Raw genomic sequence first — 21723 nt, forward strand, 5'->3', positions numbered from 1 at the left:
GATATCATAATTCTCACCAGGCACAGATATCTCTCTACTCGTAATAGAAAAATTTCTTCCCTCTTTTTTCTCTCTTCATTGTTAATTGTACTATTCACATCATATCTAATGGTATCAGAAATCTTTGTCCTACACAACAGTATGTATGATATTTTTTTGTCCTAGAATTACAAAATTATATATACCAAAGGTCCAGATTAATAGTTATTCTGGATGCAATTGAACATTAAATTGGCTGAAAAGCTTTAGAAACTATAACCAGCAGAAAGAGGGTTCAGATAGATGTGCAGACAATGAAATTCTGGAACAAGATCATAGAGTCCATTGTTTAAAAATGGAACTGATAATCTTTTTCATAAAAAAAAAAAAAAATCACAACGAACAATGTTATCCATAGAAAGTTTGGACTATTTAGTATGATTAGTATAATGGAAACTTCAAAAGCATATAATCTAGCTCATAACATAACATGTCTTAAAAGGGGAAATCATTTCGTAATAATTGGGAGTTTATTATATTGCACTTTTTATCATATCAGTTTAACCAACCTTTAAGAACAGTACTTTTAGAACCAGTTCAGCCTTCAATTATCATAAAGTTTGGCAACATTTTCACTTTTATGGGATTTATTCACATGTAAAGCTTAATAAAAAAACTTACCAAATTCAGTGAGATCATACCAATCAATTAGGCAGGACCAACAAGACTCAAACTCCTCAATGGACTCTGTCAGGTTAATGCATTTATGCAGGTCAGCTTCAAAATTCTGATGGCATCTTTCCCTAAACAAGTACCCAACTAAAGGAAAATTTTACAAGAACACCAAAAAAATTTCTGCACACACACCCCAGTGATCAAAATAGCATTAACCTCTCATCAAGACTCTATCTTTGTCGAAAAATTATAGTAGAGAGTACAGGTGCATAATAGAAGCACGCAAGGCAAATGTATTTCCATGGGAAATGGCATGGTTTCAGAGGGTGCATACTGGACATAAGGATCCACCAACTCTTTTAACATTTCTTAACAAATCAGCCAATACATCTAACGTAACAAAATCTAAAAAATAGAAACAAAATTGCAAACATGTCATAGAAGATAGGAATAGAAAATTGTATCACATGTGTTGTGTTTCCGATTTTTTATATTATTTCAAAAGCATCAGAAAAGAAATAAAAAATGAGTAATCAACTAATCCAGCACAACTAGCTTCTGATATTCTGACCCAGAAATTGCTGCTTCCATGGCTTCTAGAGGGCTTAGCTCCCCCTCATTATCCAAGAACAATGTGAGTAAATTCTTAGAAAACCCACTAAGCAGTGCCACTCCTTTCTGAGTAGCTGGCACTGGGGTAGCCTTAGAGTCTCTCAGATTCCAAAAAATTATCTGAGGCACCGCATCACCAAACCCTTTCTCTCCAAACTTCCTAGTGATTGCTTGGTAATCAGTCTCCCAAGGGTTCGCTGAGGCTTGATCAAACTCCATGTCACTGAACACAAACAACCTCTTTATCATCTGATCTGGCCTCAGATTCCCTCTCACAGCCACCTCCAACATCTGATCAAACACCTTCTGAAAATCAGTGTTACCCCCCCAATCCATCTTCTTCACAAACTCAGTCTTGGACTTGAGATCATCCCCTTCAATCAAATGAAGTTGAGGGTTAGCAGAAAAAGTCACAACCTTCCCCTTCCAAGGCTCTTCACACAACTCAGACACCAACAACCCCAATGCCACACACACCTCCATGGGCACCCCATACATACTCGCAGACACATCACAAACAGCCAAACAACTCTTCATCTTCCCTTTCTTCATCAAATCATCTACCACCCTCTTCCACTGCAACTCAGCCACATCACCACCACCCTCCTCATCCAATGACTTTATGATCTGATGAGGAAGCAAAGCACCAGCAGCAATAGTACTCTTCCCTGACTTCACATCTTCCAAGTAAGCCTTAAACCTCTCATTATCATGCTTCAAAAACTTCTCTTTATAAAATTTCATAGCCACAGAAGCAACCCTGTTGTAAGGAATCAAATCCCAACGATTGGTCCCTATAAACACCTCAGGCAACTCCAACACCTTCCTCAAAGGCACCAACACCTCCTTCCTCAACCGATCACGAACTCTATACGCATAATGCGCCTCCTCAACCCCCTCGTACTCATTATATTCCTCACGGGGAAAAACCCTCTTCGCAATAGTTTCACACAACAAAGTGTGTCGATCGAAAGACGAGTCCACAGAGGGACACCATTTCGCGGCAAGACTGACTTTCGTCACCGCCCCAGATCTCAAAAACTCGAGATCCTTCCTCAAACACTCAGCAAAATAATCAGAGACACGATCATGAAGGAATCGGAAATCTGGGTCGTTCTTATAACGATCAACGAGTTTCTTCGCCAATGCCACCTTTTTCTCTTCTCTGGCAACATGCGCAATTTCTTTCTCCGAAGACTCGATTTTGTCCTTCGCCGCGTCGACTGTTCCTTCCAAAGCCCCCGTTTCTCTCTTCTGCTTCTTCCCACCCTCAGGTTTTTCCCTCTTGCTCAACCCACGTTTTGTCTTTTTCCACTCTCTTTTCTGAATTTCACGGGCATCGGATCCTTCTAGAAGGAGGTAAAGGATTTCGGGGAGATCCTTGAGGTATCCGAAGTCAGCGAGGGAGGGGATGTTACCAAGTAGGGTTTTGGGGTGGTGGCGGTGGAGCCAGATCGCTGCGCCGTAGAAGTTCCGACGGTCAGACTTGCCGGTGCCGCGGATGCCACGGAGGTTGCAAACGAGTTTTAGGGTGGTAAGGGGGTTGTGGGCCCACGCAAGTTCGAGTCTTTGGAGAAGGATCTCTGGTGGTGTGTCCGGAACCACGTGGAAGAAGAAATCCAGAGATGGGTTCCCCGTAGTGATAAATGTTGGGGACAAATTTTCAGTTAGGGTCATGTTTGGGTTTGATAAGGTGTTGAATTTGGACACCATTTGGTCCATGAAGGGGTCACTTGGAGTGGTGCATGTGACTGCTGGGGCTGGGGGTGTTTGGGTGAGGGTTGCGGTGGGTCCGGCGATGTAGAGTTCAGGTGGACCTATGAGGATCGGGTTGCCCATCGTTTTGTGGTGACGAAGATAATGGATGATGGTGAATTTGGGGTCCTTGTGAATGAGTTGTTGCTAAGAAATCAGACTTGGATGAAAACTTTAGGTTATGATGAGGTTGATTTAGTCAAGGAAGGTGAAATTTTGGATTTTGGGGATGATTTGGAAGAAAGATGTTGGTAGACAAATACAAAGGGAGGGCTTTCTGGGATTTCACGAACAAGATGATGGGGACATGAGTGTATTTATAGCTTGCTCTGTCCTTGGGGATTACGTTAGTCTTTTTTATTCGTTACTATTCTTATATTTAAAATTATAATAAATTTTAATATAAATTGAAATACACCTAATAATATTTAATAAATTAATCAAACATCTAATAAATATAAAATTATATAAATATTCAACATATAATAAATTTAAAATTAATCATATATCTAATATAAACTAAAAATACAATTTATTCGACACCTAATGAATCCTAATATATAAACTAACAATGTTTCTTATCTAAATATTCACATATATTAAAATTAAGATAAAACTAACAAAAAAAAACTAATTTTAATACTATATGATAAAAATTTAAATAAAACACAAAAGGCCATAAATGCAACTTAAAAAAAAGTTTCTCAAACAAACTATCTTGATTAAGATATGTTAATCAGGATAGTTTCATTCAGGTAAGCTTTTATTACCTATATAGTTTATTAATTGTTAAGGAGAGTTGTATTTGACTGCATCTAAAAAAGCATTTAAATTCACTAATTTAAGTAAAATCACATAAAAGTTATATCACGTAGGTAAAATACCAATATAATAAAAATTATTGGACAAATATTATAAGTTACATTATTTTTCAAAGTTACATATTCTTAAAAATAAAAACCAAAAATCATTAAAAAATATAATCACGAGTAAAATTAAAAAAATTAGTCATAAGCAATGATGAAGCCGAGGGCCGCACTGCATCATCACTAATTACGGCGCCAGCGTAACTGAACCTTTTCCTCCGTTTTCTTCATTACCCTCAACTGATTGCTTAACTGAAAGCACGTGACGAAACCAAATTTGTCGTTTTATACTTCACACCTCCACACTTTCACAAATTTCATAATGCTCCTATCTCATGTTTCCATCACCCATCAGCGTGCTTGTGCACTGTGTTACTCCTAAACGACGCCGTTCCCTCACACCCTCGGAGCTCGGACCATGGCGGCAACTGACGACGGAGGCGAGGCGGAGAAATTCATCAGTGGGAGAGAAGAATTCGGCAACTCATCCAACACGTTCAGCGCGATTCTAGCGATGGCGCTGTGGCTGGGAGCTATTCACTTCAACGTTGCCCTCGTCCTCTTCGCCCTCTTCTACCTTCCTCTCCCCAAATTACTGTTGTTCGTTTTCTACCTCTCTCCAAATCGCCGTTCTTCATTTTTTTATTCACTTTAATTGAGTTTTGGTGTTTCGCGTGCCAGGGTTTTTGGTTTCCTGTTTGTGTTTGCAGTGCTTCCTATCGACGAGAAGAGCAGATTTGGCCGAAAATTGTCGAGGTAGTTTTTCGACCTCGTTACCTTTTTCGCTTTTCACAAGGCACGGTTCGAATCTCTCTATTTGTACATTTCAGGTTCATTTGCAAACACGCTTGCAATTATTTTCCCATCACGCTTCACGTAGAGGATATGAACGCCTTTGATCCTAATCGTGCTTATGGTTTGTTTGCGCTCCTTCTTCCCAGCCTAAGATGAATTTCTCTTGAAAATGGAGAGATAAATTAGAAAAAAAATTAACGAAACATAAATTTTGTTTCCTATTTTTATTGGGCGGAGTTGTTTTTAGATTCTTTGCCTTTGCTTTTAGGAAGAAACATAACTCTTAGGAAAGTGGTACTATATATGAATGAAGGTTTAAATCTTCATTTCCTGTAATGGCTAATTTGTGAAAAGTTTATTAAATCAAAACGAGATTAATTAACTGGTGAAATGCTATTTCGATCTGCTCTGTTGTAGTTAGCGAAGTTATTGCAATCTTGCAATGGACGCTAAAATTTTTAGTGTAACTTTAGATATAGCTTTTCATAACACCACATATTTTCTTTAAATTAAAACCTCAAATATCACGCTAACACTGTCCTTGTTGAAATAACTTCTAGCTTAACCTTGAAATGAACTGGATAAAAAGTATGATTAAGTTTTAACCATGCCTAGTCTGTTGTTGGCCTTCTTGCTGGAGATCTGCATGTGTAATTAGGACAATTTACAATATACTTTATATTTTTCCGTTGGTTAAGCCTCGGATAATTTCTATGATTGCTTTCTATGAAAGACAAACTCACTATTTCTTTAATTTTCCAGTTTTCCTGGTTATTTTGTTACTGTGGTTGAATGGTGTTTTAAGTTAATTTTGCAGCAGAATTTGGCCTAATAAGTCATTGGGAGTCTGTTTAGTTGTATCTTGTATCTTCTTGTTCGTGGCTCTTTTGTAACAACAGTGTGCCCAACATGCAGTTTTTGGTTATGAACCACATTCGGTTTTTCCAATTGGCGTTCTGGCACTAGCTGACAACACTGGTTTCATGCCTCTTCCAAAAGTTAGAGTTCTTGCTAGCAGCACGGTAAAGCTTTTAGTTGGGATCCTGCAAAAATGAATTATGGTAATTGAGGATTTCATTTCAAGATTTTCTCTTCACATTTAATGGATAGGTGTTCTACACACCATTTTTGAGACACATATGGACATGGTTGGGTCTTACACCAGCAACAAAGAAAAATTTTATCTCCTTGCTAGCGTCTGGCCATAGTTGCATTTTAATACCTGGTGGAGTGCAAGAGACATTCCTCATGCAGCATGGCATTGAGGTGCATTACTCACTTCTCTTACTCAATAATGCTTACGGATTTTTTTCTAACTAAATTAAAATTTTTATTTTCCTCTACATGTAGTGTTGAGTTTGGATGAGATATTATATCAATCGTTATAATTATTACAATTAAGATACTGTAAGAATACAAAGAGTTGTTATTAATAGTAATTATTTCTAGGGAGGTAACCTTCTATATAGTGCTGGTTTACTTTAGGAATTGAATCAGATTTTCAAGTATTTTCAAGTTATACGATTGCTATGGATGCCCAGTTTAATAATACAACAGTTGGTGCAGGCAATTTTCTCAGCTTTTGTGTCACTGGGGCTCAAGAATTGCACGCGTTTCAAATTTCAATAGTGTAGTACTATTTGTTTCCTATTATCTGTCTTATATAATTTCTATACAGTCTCTTTAGGGAGGAAAGAGAAACGCAGTTCGTTTACTTCATTTAGTCTGAGTTTTATGATCAATAACCCTAAAATTCAGCCTACTATATTGTATTTTCGGCATGCCAATCGCACTTGAGCTATGTCTGGGTGTGAAAGTAAAAGCTTGTTGAATTGACTAGAAAAGATGGTGAGTAATGCCCAAATATCATTACAAATATATATATATGTAATTTACACAAATTATGATCTCTAACTCTTTACTGTATATAATATTAATCAATACAACTGTTGAATATAACTATATATTATGTTGATTGTGTGTTTAAATTTTATTAAATATAAACAAAAATAAGATGATGATAAAATTGTTCATATTTATATATATTTTAAGAAGCGTATGTCCTGTCAATCTTGATATATATAAATGGAGCATCAAATAGTTTTGGATTAAAATAATTTTTCATGGGCATAATTTATGCAAAAGAAACTTTCAATCTAAGGGTAAATTTGGAGAACAAACTTCTAGTCAAAAGTTATTGATTACTGTAATAATTGGAGTAAGTTACATCAATGTTATTTGATCCTTCTATATAATTTTTGTTTTTTAGTCTCCACCAAGTATGCTTCTTCTATTGGAATACTGTCTAATAAGCTTTGGTTCTTGGTTATTTTGATTTTTTTTTACTTTGTAAATATAGTCATACATAAAATAGACCTTTTAAGAATGACTTTGCTCTATTAAATGGTTATCTGTTTCATAGAAATAACAAAGCAGATTGAACTCTTCTCTTGGTAGATTGTTTTCCTTAAGGCACGAAGAGGATTTGTCCGCATATCAATGGTGAAAGGCCTACCTTTGGTTCCAGTTTTCTGCTTCGGCCAGGTATTTGTTTCTGATGGAATCAAATTTCAGTTTATTGTGCAACAATATGCTGCATCTCTCTCTCTCTCTCTCTCTCGACATTTCTTCCGCTCATTCTCTGGTATCAGGAACCATAGTTTCCTTTGTGGTATATCTCCTTCTTTATTCATGGATGCATTCATGATGACTTCCTCTGTGATTCCTTTGATGATTTTCTCGTGGATTCCAATCAAGCTTGATGATAACAATTTCCTCCAATGACAATTGTAAGTTGAAGCTAAGATTTGAGACCGCAGGCTTCAGGACTTCATGGTGAATCCTTCCATTTCATCCCACTTTAACGGAAAAGAAGATTGTGAAACTGGAAGTAAATCCTGCATGTTTAGAGTGGAATCACAAGATGTGCTCCCTCTATCACGACTTCTCTCGTCTTTGTATGATTCCCTCGGCTTGCTATCATTCTTAGCAAGTGTAGGAGAAAGTGGACATTCACTTCCATGCTTTCACTCACGCAAAATCACATCAATTCTTCTAGTACACTGTCAGGTGAAAAGGGCAATCAAGTCTGAGTTTCTTCTTTGGATGGAATCCGTTGCTGATGTATTAGTGCCTTTTGGAGACCGATTCTCCTCCCAATCACCTGGATGGTGTTTTGGGTGGGCTACCCAATAAATGACTCATTTGTCACCTATGTGCTAAGTTGTCTTGATACTATTTCAATCAGAGATTGAATCCCTTTTGTTGGCTCACAGAGCTCAAATGGCAAAGCACAAGAATCTCTCTCTCACTAAGTCGATCTAGGCAAATGTTGCACAAGTTCCAACTTCAGTTCAACCACCTCAGTTTAAGTGGCAAAGGCTCAAAAACATCTGCTAACTATGGGTTTCCTACTGGTGACTATCAAAATGCAACTCAAGATTGTGGTAACAGTTTTAGCGGATCATGTGGTGGACACTAGTCCTCAGTCTCCAGTCCAATGACAAATATGTCACAAGTCAGGACATGAGGCCTCCATCTACTATCCACCTGGGCTGGGACCTCTGATGTCCAACTTTGTCCTTTTGGCTGTGGCTCTGGCTTTCCAAGCTGTTGTTCCTTCAACACTGCATCTCAGTGTTGCCATTCCATGCCCAATGCCCCTGTCACAGTTTGAAACTGTCCTTCACATCAGTATTGTAGAAATGTTGACCAAAGTTGCGTATAATCAGTTGCTGCATCTCCACAGCTGTCACAGTCCTTACTTACTGGCTTTGAGGTTTATGGATTTCAGATTCTTGCACCACCGATCATGTTACATCTGACCCATGCATCCAAATCAAAGCACTCCCTTGTCCAGATCAGTTCAAGTCGTCATGGGGAATAGGCAAGGTCTGTCCATCAAATTGGTTGATTTACACACTTCTTTGGTCCTCAACAGTTTACTCCTTGTTCCTGACACTAAGAACTTTGTTAGCATTAGCAAATTTGCTCAAGATAGTAATTTCATTGAATTTCTTCTCTTCAACTATTTTCTTAAATCGCAGGACTCATATACAGTGCAGCTGGCGGGCACTCTGGGACATGATGAACTGTACAGATTAAATATTATTGTCATTCCAAGAGATGGTCCTCCTGCTAGTCCCTAGTGCGCAGAATTCCAAGATTTTATCCTCTACCTTTTTAGCAGTATATACCACTGTCTGTATCCCTACGTTTAGCTCCTGTAATTCCTACTAGACATGTTAGTTCACCCAATAGCCATTGTTCACTTGCGCTTCGTCATCATTACACAAAGCAAAAGATTATGCCACGTTGCAATATTCCCAGGTCTAATAAATATGCCAAAGGTTTTGCGCCTTTTTTCCGAGAAAGACCCATTACCATCCCTTTTCCCAATCCACTATGATATACTCCAAACTTGTGGAAATCTGGTGGCTATTGGTGACATTTGGGAACCTTTAGCTGTAGATTCTTCTTGCGGCAGTTGGCTTTCTCACTACTATAGATATGTGTTTTGTTGTGACATTTCTTTGTACATACAGTACAACTTCAAGATAATTATCCTTTTTACTATAACTTTTTTGTAGTCAAATGTCTATAATTGGTGGAAACCAGGTGGGAAGTTCTTCCTGAAAGTTGCAAGGGCTATCAGATTCACCCCAATATGTTTTTGGGGAATTTTCGGGTGCGTGTTTCTTTGGTGACAACCTGCAAGCTTTTCTTATTATACCTGCTTTTGCTGGCTATGTTGCTAAAGATTCTTTAAAAAGGAATGTCCCACCTAATGTTTCCTTTTGTTTAAATTAACAACAGAATGAATTGGCACCTAAATAGTATTAGGCTAATACATGTAGAAACAATAGTAAAAATGTCTTGTTTGAGTTTAGTTGGAATAAGCTTAAAATATTTGCTAAATGTGGTTGGAAAAGGTGGATTCAAATGATATTATGCGGGATGTATGTCTTTCCCCGATCCATTTTTTTTAATAGAATGAATTGCACAGACCGCCCCAAAGTTTCTTGAAATTACCCGAACTTTCTCTATTTTTTTTTTCTATCCTATAATAATTTATTGTTTCAAGACCATTACATCGACATCTTTTACATACCAAAACTATTTCCCCTTCATTGTTTGAAAAATATTACAGCGAGTTCCCTTCGATGAAAGGTTGATGTAAAGGTAAAACATGCTGAGGAAATTTGTGTAATTTCACGATGTTTTAGATATAGCTAATGCAATTTACACATTTTTTTCACAGCTTGCATGCTTTTGTGTGTGAAAATATTCATTCTATGTTGAAGACATTCACATAGCGTTAAGTAATTGATCAAAGTCGTATAGCCAATTTTTTATGGTACAGAAGTAAAGAGTATAAACCGGCTTGCATGAAAAAATGAAAACTACTTAAAAGAAACCTAAAGTTATAAAAACCTGAAGTTATAAAAAAAAGTTGTCAAGTAAAAAAATTATTTTTCTTTTTATTATTATAAAGCAGATTTTGTAATATCCTTTTCAGATCTCCGTTACCGTTCAGCAACCCAATGCATGTGGTGGTGGGAAGACCAATTGAGCTCACCAGAAACCCCGACCCAACCACCGATGAGGTATGTGCCTATTGGGCACCGGTCATGTTAAATACAATTCACAAGATAGCAAAAAAATCCGTGACAAATACTGAATAAATATGTTTAATTATTCATTTGTTGGGACGGATAGGATATTATGGTATTCATCCGTTCATAATTATTTCTTTTATATTTTTATTAGTGAGTTTTATTTTAGTTTTTCTTTAAATAAGTAATTAAAATAAAGTTATTAGAGAAAAAATATTAATTATTAAAGAATTATTTAAAATTTGACTTGAAATATATTTTTATTTTTTATTTAGACTTATTTTTAAAAAGATTAATTTTTTAAAATTTGTATTTTAGTATAATTCATTCAAATTTGTATTGCATTAATATTTTAGTGAGTAATTTATTTGAATTGTAATTTAAAATTAATTTTTTATTTACTTTTATATATTAAAATTTTATTTTTGAATAATTTGATTTAAAATTAATAAAATATCGAAAAATATTTGTGAATGTCCGTGAATATAAAAAAAAATATAGGGATATTCTTTTACATATATCTAACAAGTAATTTGGACGGGATTCCGTACCTAATGTCATCCATATTTTCATGGATTGAGTAATTTAGATTCAAAGATGGTAGTGAAGAGAAGTTGGAGTAGTTGAACAAAAAACTTGCGTCTTATCTTTGGCTATAGTGTTCGAGTAAGATGCAATCTTCCTTCTCGGTAGGATCACCCTCTTTTTCGGATACAATGTTAAGAACAACCAATATTATTTTCTTCTCAATTAATTACTTATCCAAAGAAGACTTCTACTTTCCTTATTTTATTTAATCGAATGATCAAATTCATTCAATTAACATAAGGCATTATTGTTTCTGTATGGGAATTCTTGTTACAATGATTGATATCTTCAAATATTGGGGTTCAGTTTGCTGAATTTCTAACCTCTTTCATTATTTAAACCTGCTTTTAGGTTGCCAAGATACATAGTAAGTTTGTGGAAGCACTTCAAGATCTCTTTGAAAGGCACAAAGCTCTTGCTGGTTATCCAAACCTTGAACTAAAAATTGTTTGAACCAGGCCTTGATATTGTACCATATTTTCAATGGTTTTTTATTTATTATATTTTTGGGATGGAGTTAGGCTATAAATTGCTAGTACCATCTTGGGAATAAAAATTGATGAATAAAGGGAAATGAGGTAGTAGCTATCTTTTTAATAGAAATACAGCTCAAATTCTGTATGTAGTTTGTAACAAACTATTGTATTCTTTGTATATCAATAACATTTTTAAGAATATATAATTCTAAATATAATTTTTAAATTTTCAAATAAAAAATAAAAATATAAAAAATATATTGGAGATTATTCAGAATGTAAAATTTATATTACATATTGTGTAACTGAAATAAAAATTTATGAAGGTGTAGTAAAAAGTTTTCGTCAGGCGACTAGCTGGATTAGTTGGCGGGTTTAATTGGGCTGAAATGGTATAAACCAGGTTGAGTCGGGTCGTGTATATAAAATATAGAAAATTGACATTCACATCCTTAATGAAGTATCAATTTAAAATATAGAAAATACTTAACACGATTTAATAAATACTTCTATAGATTAGTTAACTTTTAAAAGAATACGCCAATTTTCTGTCATTTTTTTTAGTTTTAATTTTGTCCCTATTTTTAGTGTTTCACCGTTTCTTTTCAATTTTATTATAGTTCTTTTTTACTATTTTACTAGTAATACTTCCCAAATTTTTAATTAATCTGGATATAAATTTTCTTAAACTAAGGTACTTATGATTCTGATTGAGATAGATTTACCTATATTTTAACTTTGTCCCAAATTTTGATAAAGGTAATTCAACTTTATTTCTTAATACAATATATTAATTTTGTTAAAATATTACCAACGTACAAAATTAAAGTTTTTATTAATGATTTTAAAATTTGTTTCCCACTATTCATCAATACAAAACACGATACTTATAATATCTATTCGTGATAAAAAAGAAAAAGAAAAACTTAAATTTGTATATAATTATAAAATACAGTATAAAAAGGACTGAATTTCTTCCAAAAATTTGTCTGAGAACTGAAGGGAATTAATAGCACTAAATGGGAGAATAAAAGAGTAATTCCATACTCTACATTGGTAGAGAACAAAAAGGTTAAGGTAAATGAATGAATGCTGAACCAACATTCTAAAGTAAATAAATATAAAGAAGATAGATTAAAATGTATGGTAGAAAACGTAAGCATAAAATTAGTCTATGTAAATTTCAGGTTTCATTCTGATTTAGACTCTAATGAATTGGTTACTTGGTATGAATTACTCTTGGATCTCTTATGATAGATGTGATCTTTCACAGTTTTGAAAACCAAAGAACCCAACCCTCAGTAAAAGTGGTTAGATATCGTCATTAGAAAACTGGTTAGAAATTTGCTCTACCAAGCTTTCTCCAACTCCACTACCCAACTAAATGCTTTACAAGAAAGAGGGTGAATCTACACTTACATGAAAGAAATACATGAATCAACTCCATTATCAACAAATCACTCTTTCATTCCCAACTTAATATTTTGGACTTTAACTGATAATTGTAGCTTCTGCTCTTCAATGTCTTTTAAAATTGACAGCAAGTTGGATCTGTAAACTTCACATTTCCTTCGAGCTCGGTCTAGTTGCCGTGTCAACTTCTCAATTGTTCTATCCTGCTCATCCTACAACAAAATTACATTGTTCATTATAAACATTAGAGGACCTAGGTACAACAAAAAGTGTTTGTTTTAGAAGATCTAAATACATGTGTAATCTCTCTGAAAATATCATACAGCAAATTAATAAGATTATCTGTGATAAGGGACCAAGATTTTGTTGACAAATTTTAATCTTTCAGAACTATAACACTAATATAGACTGTCAAAGTATTTTTTCCAACTCTTCCAGTTTAACCCTCTCAGAAACCAAACTCTTTAATTGTCTCTTTATTTTTCCTTAAACCAGATATGACAAACCCTTGGCAACTTTACTTTAACCTGCTACAGCATATTCACTGAACACTCTGAAATCATAACAAACAGTTATGGTCTTCAAGAACTATAAACTATTCCATTGCCACCCCCAACCATCTGCATCTGTGTTCCAAGCTTCCAACTTCATTCACCAAACTCTAATCCCCCACTCCTTTTTATTATTTTAAAGAATATTAATTATGGATCATGGACCATCCATGATACCATCTTAATAATTTTAAAATTATACATTACAAATACCATTGCTCATCACCTTCAAATACTGCACCATTAGCAGATATGACGGGAAATCAGGAATATTTAAATACTTTTACACGTAATGCTCCTTGTAATTTTCACAATTCTCTCTTGAAAGAAAAATAAATCAGAAAGTTTGATTTTGATTTTACACTTAAAAGTTAATCATAAAATTGACATTATTTGTTTGATTTGGATTCAAGGTGTCTTGTCCTGATAGAATCAGAATTAACAAAGGATTACCCTTAATTACAAGAGAGTAATTTTCATTGGCACAACTGAGTTTGAATGAGGATATCATAATTCTCATCAGATAACCATATCTCTCTACTCTTCATAATTTTTTTTCCTTCCCTACTCTCTTTTTTCTCTCTTCATAGTTGATTTTACTATGCACAAATCTAATGGTATCAGAAATCTTTGTTCTACATCAACTAGGTTTCAGCTAACTTTAGCATGTCAGTTTAATACGGTGTGTATGATATTTTTTGCACTACAATTACAAGATTATATATGAAAAAGGTCCAGATTAACAGTTATTCTGGATGCAATTGAACATTAAATTGGCTGAAAAGCTTTAGCAACTATAACTAGCAGAAAGAGGCTCCAGACAGCAGATGTTCAAATAATGAAATTCCGGAACAGGACCCTCAATGAAAATACAGTTAACTATTGAACTGTTAATCTTTTTCAGAAGAAATCACAACGAATGATGTTATCCATAGAAATTTTGGAACAACGTCATTATGATTAGTAGAATGGAAACTTCAAAAATATCTAATCTTAGCTCATAACATAAAATGTCTTAAACGAGAAAAATATGCTATATCATAAATTACCAAAAACAACATACCTTATATGAAGATTGTTGCGAGCCAAAGGGAGGATCACTGCGTCTTATTGTTACTCCATTGCTTTGATGAAGGTATTCTTCACAAGTTCCGTTTACAATAACCTGTCTTCCATCATTTTTTGTTGCAGATTCCACTTTATTCGCAGCCTCCCGAAGAGCACTTATTGCTACGTCATAAACTTCTGAAGAGGTTACTCCCTCGTCAACATATTTAAGAGCCTGGTGACGAAGATTGTTGAATCGGATGGTTAGAGATTCGTGAGCACCATTTGACAAATTAGAAGTACGTTCATCCAATATGACACCACTTTTAGCAATCCTGGTCCATCTTTTTAAAATATAATGAGATGGTAAAGTAAGAAGGTTTGTCACCCTAAAAACAGTTAATATATGTCTACAAACTAGACCACAAAACTCAAACATCTGGCAGCTACAAGTAGCTTTCATCTCAAACGAATTAAAGTTGACAAAGTAGGCTCGGTGCATTTCCCCATATTTGGCTACTCTATACACGGTAATCATTTCTTCTTCGTCTACTTTGTTTGCCAAGAATGTTAATGTCTCAACCAACTCTTCTTGAAATTTGATAAACAACCTCCTTGTGTAAACTCCTGCTGCCTGTTTCTCCATAGGTGATGGAGTCTTCAGAATTGGAGTGGTGTTAATAGTGTCATAGTCAGCTTTGACTTCTTTTTCAAAACGGCTCTCCAGAGCCTTCTCATACTGCTTCACAAAAAGCTGAAGTGTTGTTGATGCATTGATATATCCATCAAAATAAGAGTTAATGTTATCACTTCGCTGTGTTATTGACATTTCTGCAAAAAATGTATCCCTCAAGTACACCGGTACCCACTGCCGCCTATCATTGTATATTGATTGGAGCCATTCATGTTTCTGGAGATCATACCTATCAGTTAGACAGGTCCAACAAGACTCAAACTCCTCAATGGACTCGGTCAGGTTAATGCATTTATGCAGGTCAGCTTCAAAATTATGATGTTCAGAAAGCACATGAGACAACTTCTCTTGGCACTCCTTAAAAATGTGCCACTTACAAAATCGGTGCCGGGTACCGGGAAATACATGGTTGATGGCTGCACAGATCACCCTATCATGATCAGTAGTAATTGAAACTGGAGGTCTACCTGACATTGCTTCAAGCCAGGTTTTGAAAAGCCAGACAAAAGATGCCTCGGATTCATTTATCAGGAGAGCACAACCAAACAATACAGGCTGTCCATGATGATTTATGCCAGTGAAAGGTGCAAAAGGTAATCTATAGCGGTTAGACCTATATGTTGTATCAAAGGTGACAGTGTCTCCGAAGTAAGTATAATTAGTCCTTGCCTTGGGATCAACCCAGAGGATATTACTCATGCAGTGATCATCGTCACCTTGTACATCATAGAAAAATGAAGGATTCTCTGCTTGTTTGCTCTTCAAGTAATCCAAAAGGATCTGAGTGTCACCTCCAAGGGTCCTTTGCCTACTACTTCTCATATAATTTCTACAGTCACGCTCAGTGAAACCAATATTGCTAATTCCACCGTATTCTTTTATCAGAGCAGACATTATTCCACTTGGGCCTATTCCAGCACTCTGCAAAGTATCAATCAATGACTTAGCCGGACCCGCAACATGACGATGAGAACGAAGGCAATGCACCTTATCAGGTGGAACCAAGTCATGATTATGTTCTCTGACAAATGAAGAAACAACCCATCTGCCAGAATCTTGAATTTTCACAACCAACATGGCTTTGCAACCAACGCGGGTTTCGGCACGTGGCCGCTTGACTCTGCCATCGACCAAATGCTTCTCCTTCTCCACACGAAAACCTTCCTTGGCACACACAAAGGACCTCTGAATTATAGAACCGTCACGCCTGGAGCGCCGAGACATGCTCACCCGCGTGCTAAAGCCAACACGGCGAGCGTAGGAATTGTAGAACGCCTTTGCAGCCTCTTCCGATTCAAAGTCCATTCCTTGACAAGGTTCAAGGTTAGTGTCCCCTCCAAAAATGTGAGGCCCCACACCAGCAGCAAGAACAGAATTAGCAGCAGCTGGACTATAATCAATATTAACAAGGTCCTCACCATCCTCAACAGGGTGCTCCATGTCAATGGTAGCATCGTACCCCAAACCAATCATATCAAATTCAATGACCTCGTTGCTTAGACTCAAAGGCTCAAACTCCATTTTACAGAAAACCCAGGAATCAAAATAGCATTATCCTCTCAACAAGACACTATCTTTGTTGAAAATTAGAGAGTAGAGGTGCATAATTGAAAAGGGGCTAAAGGGTTCAAATGATTAAACACATCTCAAGCCATTAAGAAAACATACCAATCCTTCATCGTCACCACCACCATCGTTTATGTGCATGGAGGACACAGTTTGACCTCTATGAAACCATCACAATGGAGATGCATGCATGATCAGAACAGAGGAAAGAAGAGTGGGAGAATGAATCGACATGAAGATGGCGGAAACGAATTATTCAGGGGGAATAACGATTTAGAAGTAAAATTTGGAAAAGGAAAAGGGAGAAATGCGGATCTTGGAGTAAATGTTGGAGTTGAATGAAAGTGAAAAAAGAAGCAAAATCGATGGTGCTGGATTGTTTACAAGTAATGGGTGGAAGCAAAGTTGGGTTTTGGGTGAGGTTAGTGAGAGACGACAATGAGAAACAGCAATTACTGTGTTCAGCGTTACAATTCAAAAAGTGGAGAGAGAAATTTGAAGAAGAAGAAGAAAAATAATGTTTTGTGTAAAGGCAAAATTACTTGGTTATGCTTTCTCAAAGCACGTCAAATTTTGCATCTAAGTACCAGACTTCGATTTTCTTATCGGGAAAATAAATATCAAATGTAATTAAAAAGTAGTGGTCATTTATGAAAACTTATTTATAACCGAATTTATTATTATAAAAACTAATAAACTTTCTATACATTTATAAAATTAAAAAAAAAATATTTCATTATTTATCGATACAAATTAATATATATATATATATATAAATAAATAAATAAAAATAACAATGACTATATAATAAATATAAGGGTTAAATATGTTTTTGGTCTCTTAACTTTCGGTGAATTTTGGAATTAATCTATTTCAAACTTTGGATCAATTTAGTCTTTCATCTTTCGAAATACGTGAATTTAGTCATTTTAATCAAATTTTGTTAGGTTTATTTGATGTTTCGTACATAGTTCAGGATCATAATTGAGTTGTTTATACGGTTTGACACATTCTTACTTTAATGTTAAGTCAAATACTATTATGAAACGCGTTTGAAATGTCAAATAAACTTAACAAAATTTGATTAAAAAGACTAAATCCACGTAATTCAAAAAATAATGACTAAATTCGTTCAAAGTTTCAATATAGATTAATTTTAAAAATATATTTAACTTGAATATAATAATAACTATTATGGCGACTCATAATTTGTAATGTCAGTATATTTAATTTGACGAGAGCTATGAGGAGACAAATTTATACAATTTCTTTAATTCAACTCCTCTAATCATCATGGTGAAGTTATGTTCTTGTAAAAAAGTTGTAATTTATACAAAGGGTCAATCATTCATACTACTGTCTATCAAGCCACGTATATTTGGTCAATTTTGCAATATATTACAGATTTCATCATTTTGAGGAAGCTTGTATAAAACTACATTCAGCATAGGTACTTCCACTAACCATGGCTGAAAAGAGAGAACTCATAAGGCAAAAATAATGTCAATAAAATAATAATAATAATAATAATAAAAGCAATGAATAAAATTAAGCCACAAGCCACATGTAGTAGGTTGACCAAAAAGTGACTGCAACTGACGCCAAACCATATGTCCATAGCATGATAACAGAACATTCACCTTCACCTGCTCCAAACAACTGGGCAATGGTTCCTGAACAAAGTGAGAACATTATTAAAAAGACATGTTGTGTGTGTTTTGCATGATCCATCAGAGACAATTATGAAGTAGATGTTTGATGATATTATTATACCTATAGCCATTGCTGGAGGAAGTGCATATTCAAGGAGAAGAACAAACTGATACAAGGGATCTGGTTGCACCAAACCCAATTGAGTTGCTCCTTTAATAACTAGAATACCCAAAATTGGAAGGATGATATATCGAACTACTACTATTCCAAGAATTGTACAGAATGAAGTATTTGCTCCCTTCAAGCCTGTTCCAATATTCATCCAAGAAATTAAGAAATTATTCAGAAGCTGCCATTGCCAGAGAGGAGTAGAAACAAAAGGGTATGGCTATGTAAGAAACTATTGCCTTTAAGAAGGTTTGCTCCCATTATAAGAGTTATAACTGGGATTGCGGCTTCACTGCATGGAACAACATAGTGTAAGGTTCGAAGTGAGTCACCAATGAAAAGTAAGAAACTGGTCGAGTGTTAGAGTTTTCTGAATTGGTTTCTTGAGATTTTTCATCTGAAAATCTTAAGAGAAGTTTTTGGATGCTGACATAACATACCCCAACATGGTAACAGAGTCTTCAATCACATGAAGTGGAGCATCGGTGCCAATCATGAGTTTACGTATCAGAGGAACCACGCCAACAATAAGCCCAACAATCTGCATTGCCAAAAACAATCTGCAGTATTACACTAACGTAAGTTCAGTTCAATGATGTCCAAGGCAAAAACATTGCATCCTACCGATCCAAGAGTTGTCGGTGAAAATACGGCTTTGAAATTGGAGTTGCCAAAAATCTTTCCTGACAGGTCTTTGATTTTAGCTGAGATTGATGCCTGCAATCAAACATCCAAAACTTTTTTGAATTGTGTTTCTAGTCTTGCATAAGATAGAAACTCAACGATTTCAGTATCTCAATAATTTCAAATAAGATCATGTTAGACATCATTATGAATTAGAATCATGAGTACTTCAGAAAGAGATAAATTTTGGATAATTATCTGAAAGATGCAAGGTGATACTTATAGGGGTTATTGGTAGCAACCTTCACTTTCTTCTCAGATTCATTTGAAGGAAGCAATAGGGTGTATGCATCAACATCACCCACGTAATCCTTTTCAGGATTTTTGAGGTCTTCTTCCTCAGAGACGAAATCTAGTATCTCCCCTGAAGCCTCCTGTGTGAAGGAGCTAGTTCTATATTCTTCTTTGGGAACTATACTTGCTGAAATTCTCATTATGTTGTACACATAAATCCATATGTAAACAGCTCCAACCTACAGTTTCACAGTGAACACCACTTCAGAAATCAAGAGGGAAACAAATTAAGATTTAACATGAAAGAATCTGATGAAGTTACAAACCGCCATAGAAAGTGAAGTATAAGCCATTCCATATTGATAGCAGACATTGGAGTCTCCGAAAGGACTACCTTTGTCTTTACATATAGCTGGGACAATGATTATAGGCAAGAATCCTACATTTCCTGTTCATGTTCATGTAAGTCTGAAAATAAGCTCAACAACATGATGTATCCGCAAGAACATATGCTACAGCTTTAGCTTTAGCTAAAATATGAAACATTTCAATGGAAAATAACAACACGACCACAAAAAGGAAGAAGTTTTTGTGGAACTTTCATGTATGCAGTTTCATTTCTTTTTGAAACAGAGAAATATTTGGACTCCCAATTATAGCAATAAGTTGCTTTGTTTGCAACATTAGTAGATGAACATGTAAGCACCATTTATGATAATAGTTCAATGAAGCAACACATATATAAGGAAATTATGATTCGAATGCTAAGTTATATTATAAACACTTTAAACTGTCCAAACACCTAATTCACACTCAATTTTCTTTCTTTTATGTCACAATCAATCTGTGTGAAAGCATCACACAGATTTACATGTTTGGGAGAAAACTGTACCTGCAGAACAGACACCAATTATTAGTCCTTCCAAGTGTTTGGGAGCCCTTGTTAATTTTACAAGGATCCACCCTAAGGCCGAGCCTATTATAAACGTGATGAGGATATTGACGGGCATGAACCACCTAAATAACAAATAAAACATGTCATTGGATATTTCGAAAGAGGATCACAAATAAAGCAAAACCTGGATGAAATCAAATACTCACAGTAAAACAGCATTCTCAAAAGTAATGGTGTCAGCCAAATTGCCACCCACCAGAGAAGGATAAAGCACGTAATGTACAAGCTGTCGTCATGGATGAAACACTGTTGTGAGCAACATGTATAATAATGGAGTTAAGAAAAAAGAAGAAAGAAAAGTTCATTAAGAATTCATGGAGTTACATTATTCACTTGTATCCTTGCATCTTTTCCCAATAAATTTATGTTTTCCAGTGCAAGAACTAAGCCAACAGCAGTGATTAGCAGCACTTTGATCACCGGCATAGATGCCACCCACAGAAGCTCCACAAGTCCCATTTTCACGATTCTTCCAACAAAAATATGTGCTGATTACAAATCCTACACGCAAACAACAATGAAATAATAAACCACACAGATGTTGGAAGAACACAAACTTTAGATCCAAGATTGTACTATAAGAAGGTCCCAACAGATGTAAAGAAAATGAAAACTGTAGATTGCACTGAATATGAGTACGTATCACAGACAAAAGAAATATAATTATATGAATACATAACAGATAAACCAAAGAAAAAGGTAAAAATAACAAAACTCTACTAACACGAATCAGCAGATAGAGGCCAATGAGCATAATCCAGTATATATGAACAAGATGCTACTTCCTTCTATCGGAATTAATAAGGAAAGAAAAAAGGAGAAAAACGCTGAAGTGGACAAAAAACTATGACCTCCACTAATGCCCAAGACGACAACATGAACACGTACTCCACATGATTGGAACCGGGACCAATCATGTAAAAAAAAAAAAGAGACAAACTTCATAGAGAATATAATAATCTATTTTATTACTTTATGCATACCGTGAAAATCAGAAATTTGAATTTTTGCTGGATTTCTATCCACTGTCTTTTTTGTTATATGTTGATATTAAAATTTTAAAGTGTATTAAAAACTTCTTGAAATACTAATATAGCCTAGTGCTCAAGTAAGCTTTTTTTCTAAGTTTCTTGATCCGTTATTAGATTTTGAGAAGGATTGGACCTGTGACCGATAAGATTGTTTTACCTATTCAGTTGACTAATTTTCATCCAATATTTCATATTTCTCGATTAAAAAAATGTGTCCGATCTATTTTATGTGTTAGAGGCCGATGATATACAAGTCAGGAGAATTTCATAGATAATTTCACAGACAATTTCACAGTGGTCAACCTTGTTTTCAACCGTAGAAATTTTCTAAAACCCATGAAAAACACGAATTTGATGTTGTATTAC

At 35.2% G+C, this 21723-nt stretch overlaps 4 protein-coding genes across 6 annotated transcripts; 1 reads left to right on the forward strand and 3 right to left on the reverse strand.

Annotated features, from left to right (window-relative positions):
• Positions 1-994: 994 nt before the first annotated feature.
• Positions 995-3315, reverse strand: LOC114173755 (Uncharacterized conserved protein UCP015417, vWA). The gene has a single exon (XM_028058337.2). The coding sequence runs from the start codon at positions 3103-3105 to the stop codon at positions 1192-1194; it is 1914 nt and encodes a 637-aa protein (XP_027914138.1). The 5' UTR covers positions 3106-3315; the 3' UTR covers positions 995-1191.
• Positions 3316-4075: 760 nt separating this feature from the next.
• On the forward strand, positions 4076-11567 carry DGAT2 (diacylglycerol acyltransferase family). 2 transcript variants are annotated; one of them, XM_028058176.2, is made up of 9 exons: positions 4076-4487; positions 4569-4643; positions 4718-4803; positions 5598-5704; positions 5793-5948; positions 7140-7226; positions 9272-9369; positions 10201-10288; positions 11237-11567. In XM_028058176.2, the coding sequence occupies exons 1-9, from the start codon at positions 4306-4308 to the stop codon at positions 11336-11338; spliced, it is 981 nt and encodes a 326-aa protein (XP_027913977.1). In that variant the 5' UTR covers positions 4076-4305; the 3' UTR covers positions 11339-11567. The 2 variants fall into 2 exon arrangements, 1 of the variants encoding a protein (XP_027913977.1); XR_003602534.2 differs by lacking the exons at positions 9272-9369; positions 10201-10288; positions 11237-11567 and adding an exon at positions 8729-9260 and having other exon boundaries at positions 4078-4487; positions 7140-8573.
• A 961-nt stretch (positions 11568-12528) lies between these two features.
• On the reverse strand, positions 12529-17186 carry LOC114170029 (protein FAR1-RELATED SEQUENCE 5-like). Its single transcript, XM_028055499.2, has 2 exons — positions 14389-17186; positions 12529-12986 (listed from the first exon to the last, which is right to left on the reverse strand). The coding sequence occupies exons 1-2, from the start codon at positions 16585-16587 to the stop codon at positions 12819-12821; spliced, it is 2367 nt and encodes a 788-aa protein (XP_027911300.1). The 5' UTR covers positions 16588-17186; the 3' UTR covers positions 12529-12818.
• An 803-nt stretch (positions 17187-17989) lies between these two features.
• On the reverse strand, positions 17990-21219 carry LOC114173060 (protein PIN-LIKES 3-like). Of its 2 annotated transcripts, XM_028057267.2 has the most exons (11): positions 21051-21219; positions 20651-20827; positions 20473-20552; positions 20264-20388; positions 19698-19819; positions 19380-19610; positions 19078-19170; positions 18894-18994; positions 18693-18745; positions 18406-18591; positions 17990-18305 (listed from the first exon to the last, which is right to left on the reverse strand). In XM_028057267.2, the coding sequence occupies exons 2-11, from the start codon at positions 20783-20785 to the stop codon at positions 18181-18183; spliced, it is 1251 nt and encodes a 416-aa protein (XP_027913068.1). In that variant the 5' UTR covers positions 20786-20827; positions 21051-21219; the 3' UTR covers positions 17990-18180. The 2 variants fall into 2 exon arrangements, with proteins under 2 accessions (XP_027913068.1, XP_027913069.1); XM_028057268.2 differs by lacking the exon at positions 21051-21219 and having other exon boundaries at positions 20651-21044.
• Between the last annotated feature and the right edge of the window lie 504 nt (positions 21220-21723).

The sequence above is a fragment of the Vigna unguiculata genome, chromosome 2 (assembly GCF_037176805.1).
Source record: "Vigna unguiculata cultivar grain cowpea cultivar isolate G323 ecotype 2 chromosome 2, ASM3717680v1, whole genome shotgun sequence".
Taxonomy (NCBI): domain Eukaryota; kingdom Viridiplantae; phylum Streptophyta; class Magnoliopsida; order Fabales; family Fabaceae; genus Vigna; species Vigna unguiculata.

Excerpts from the sequence above, each read along its gene's own strand:
- LOC114170029 (XM_028055499.2), bottom strand. The coding sequence starts at position 16,587 with ATGGAGTTTGAGCCTTTGAGTCTAAGCAACGAGGTCATTGAATTTGAT. Across the intron at positions 12,987-14,388 it reads CGCAACAATCTTCATATAAG|GATGAGCAGGATAGAACAAT; the intron begins GTATGTTGTTTT and ends ATTTTGTTGTAG.
- DGAT2 (XM_028058176.2), top strand. The coding sequence starts at position 4,306 with ATGGCGGCAACTGACGACGGAGGCGAGGCGGAGAAATTCATCAGTGGG. Across the intron at positions 4,804-5,597 it reads TGATCCTAATCGTGCTTATG|TTTTTGGTTATGAACCACAT; the intron begins GTTTGTTTGCGC and ends CCCAACATGCAG. Across the intron at positions 5,949-7,139 it reads TCATGCAGCATGGCATTGAG|ATTGTTTTCCTTAAGGCACG; the intron begins GTGCATTACTCA and ends TTCTCTTGGTAG.
- LOC114173755 (XM_028058337.2), bottom strand. The coding sequence starts at position 3,105 with ATGGGCAACCCGATCCTCATAGGTCCACCTGAACTCTACATCGCCGGA.
- LOC114173060 (XM_028057267.2), bottom strand. The coding sequence starts at position 20,785 with ATGGGACTTGTGGAGCTTCTGTGGGTGGCATCTATGCCGGTGATCAAA. Across the intron at positions 20,389-20,472 it reads TTTGAGAATGCTGTTTTACT|GTGGTTCATGCCCGTCAATA; the intron begins GTGAGTATTTGA and ends TTTGTTATTTAG. Across the intron at positions 19,611-19,697 it reads ATACTTCACTTTCTATGGCG|GTTGGAGCTGTTTACATATG; the intron begins GTTTGTAACTTC and ends GTGAAACTGTAG.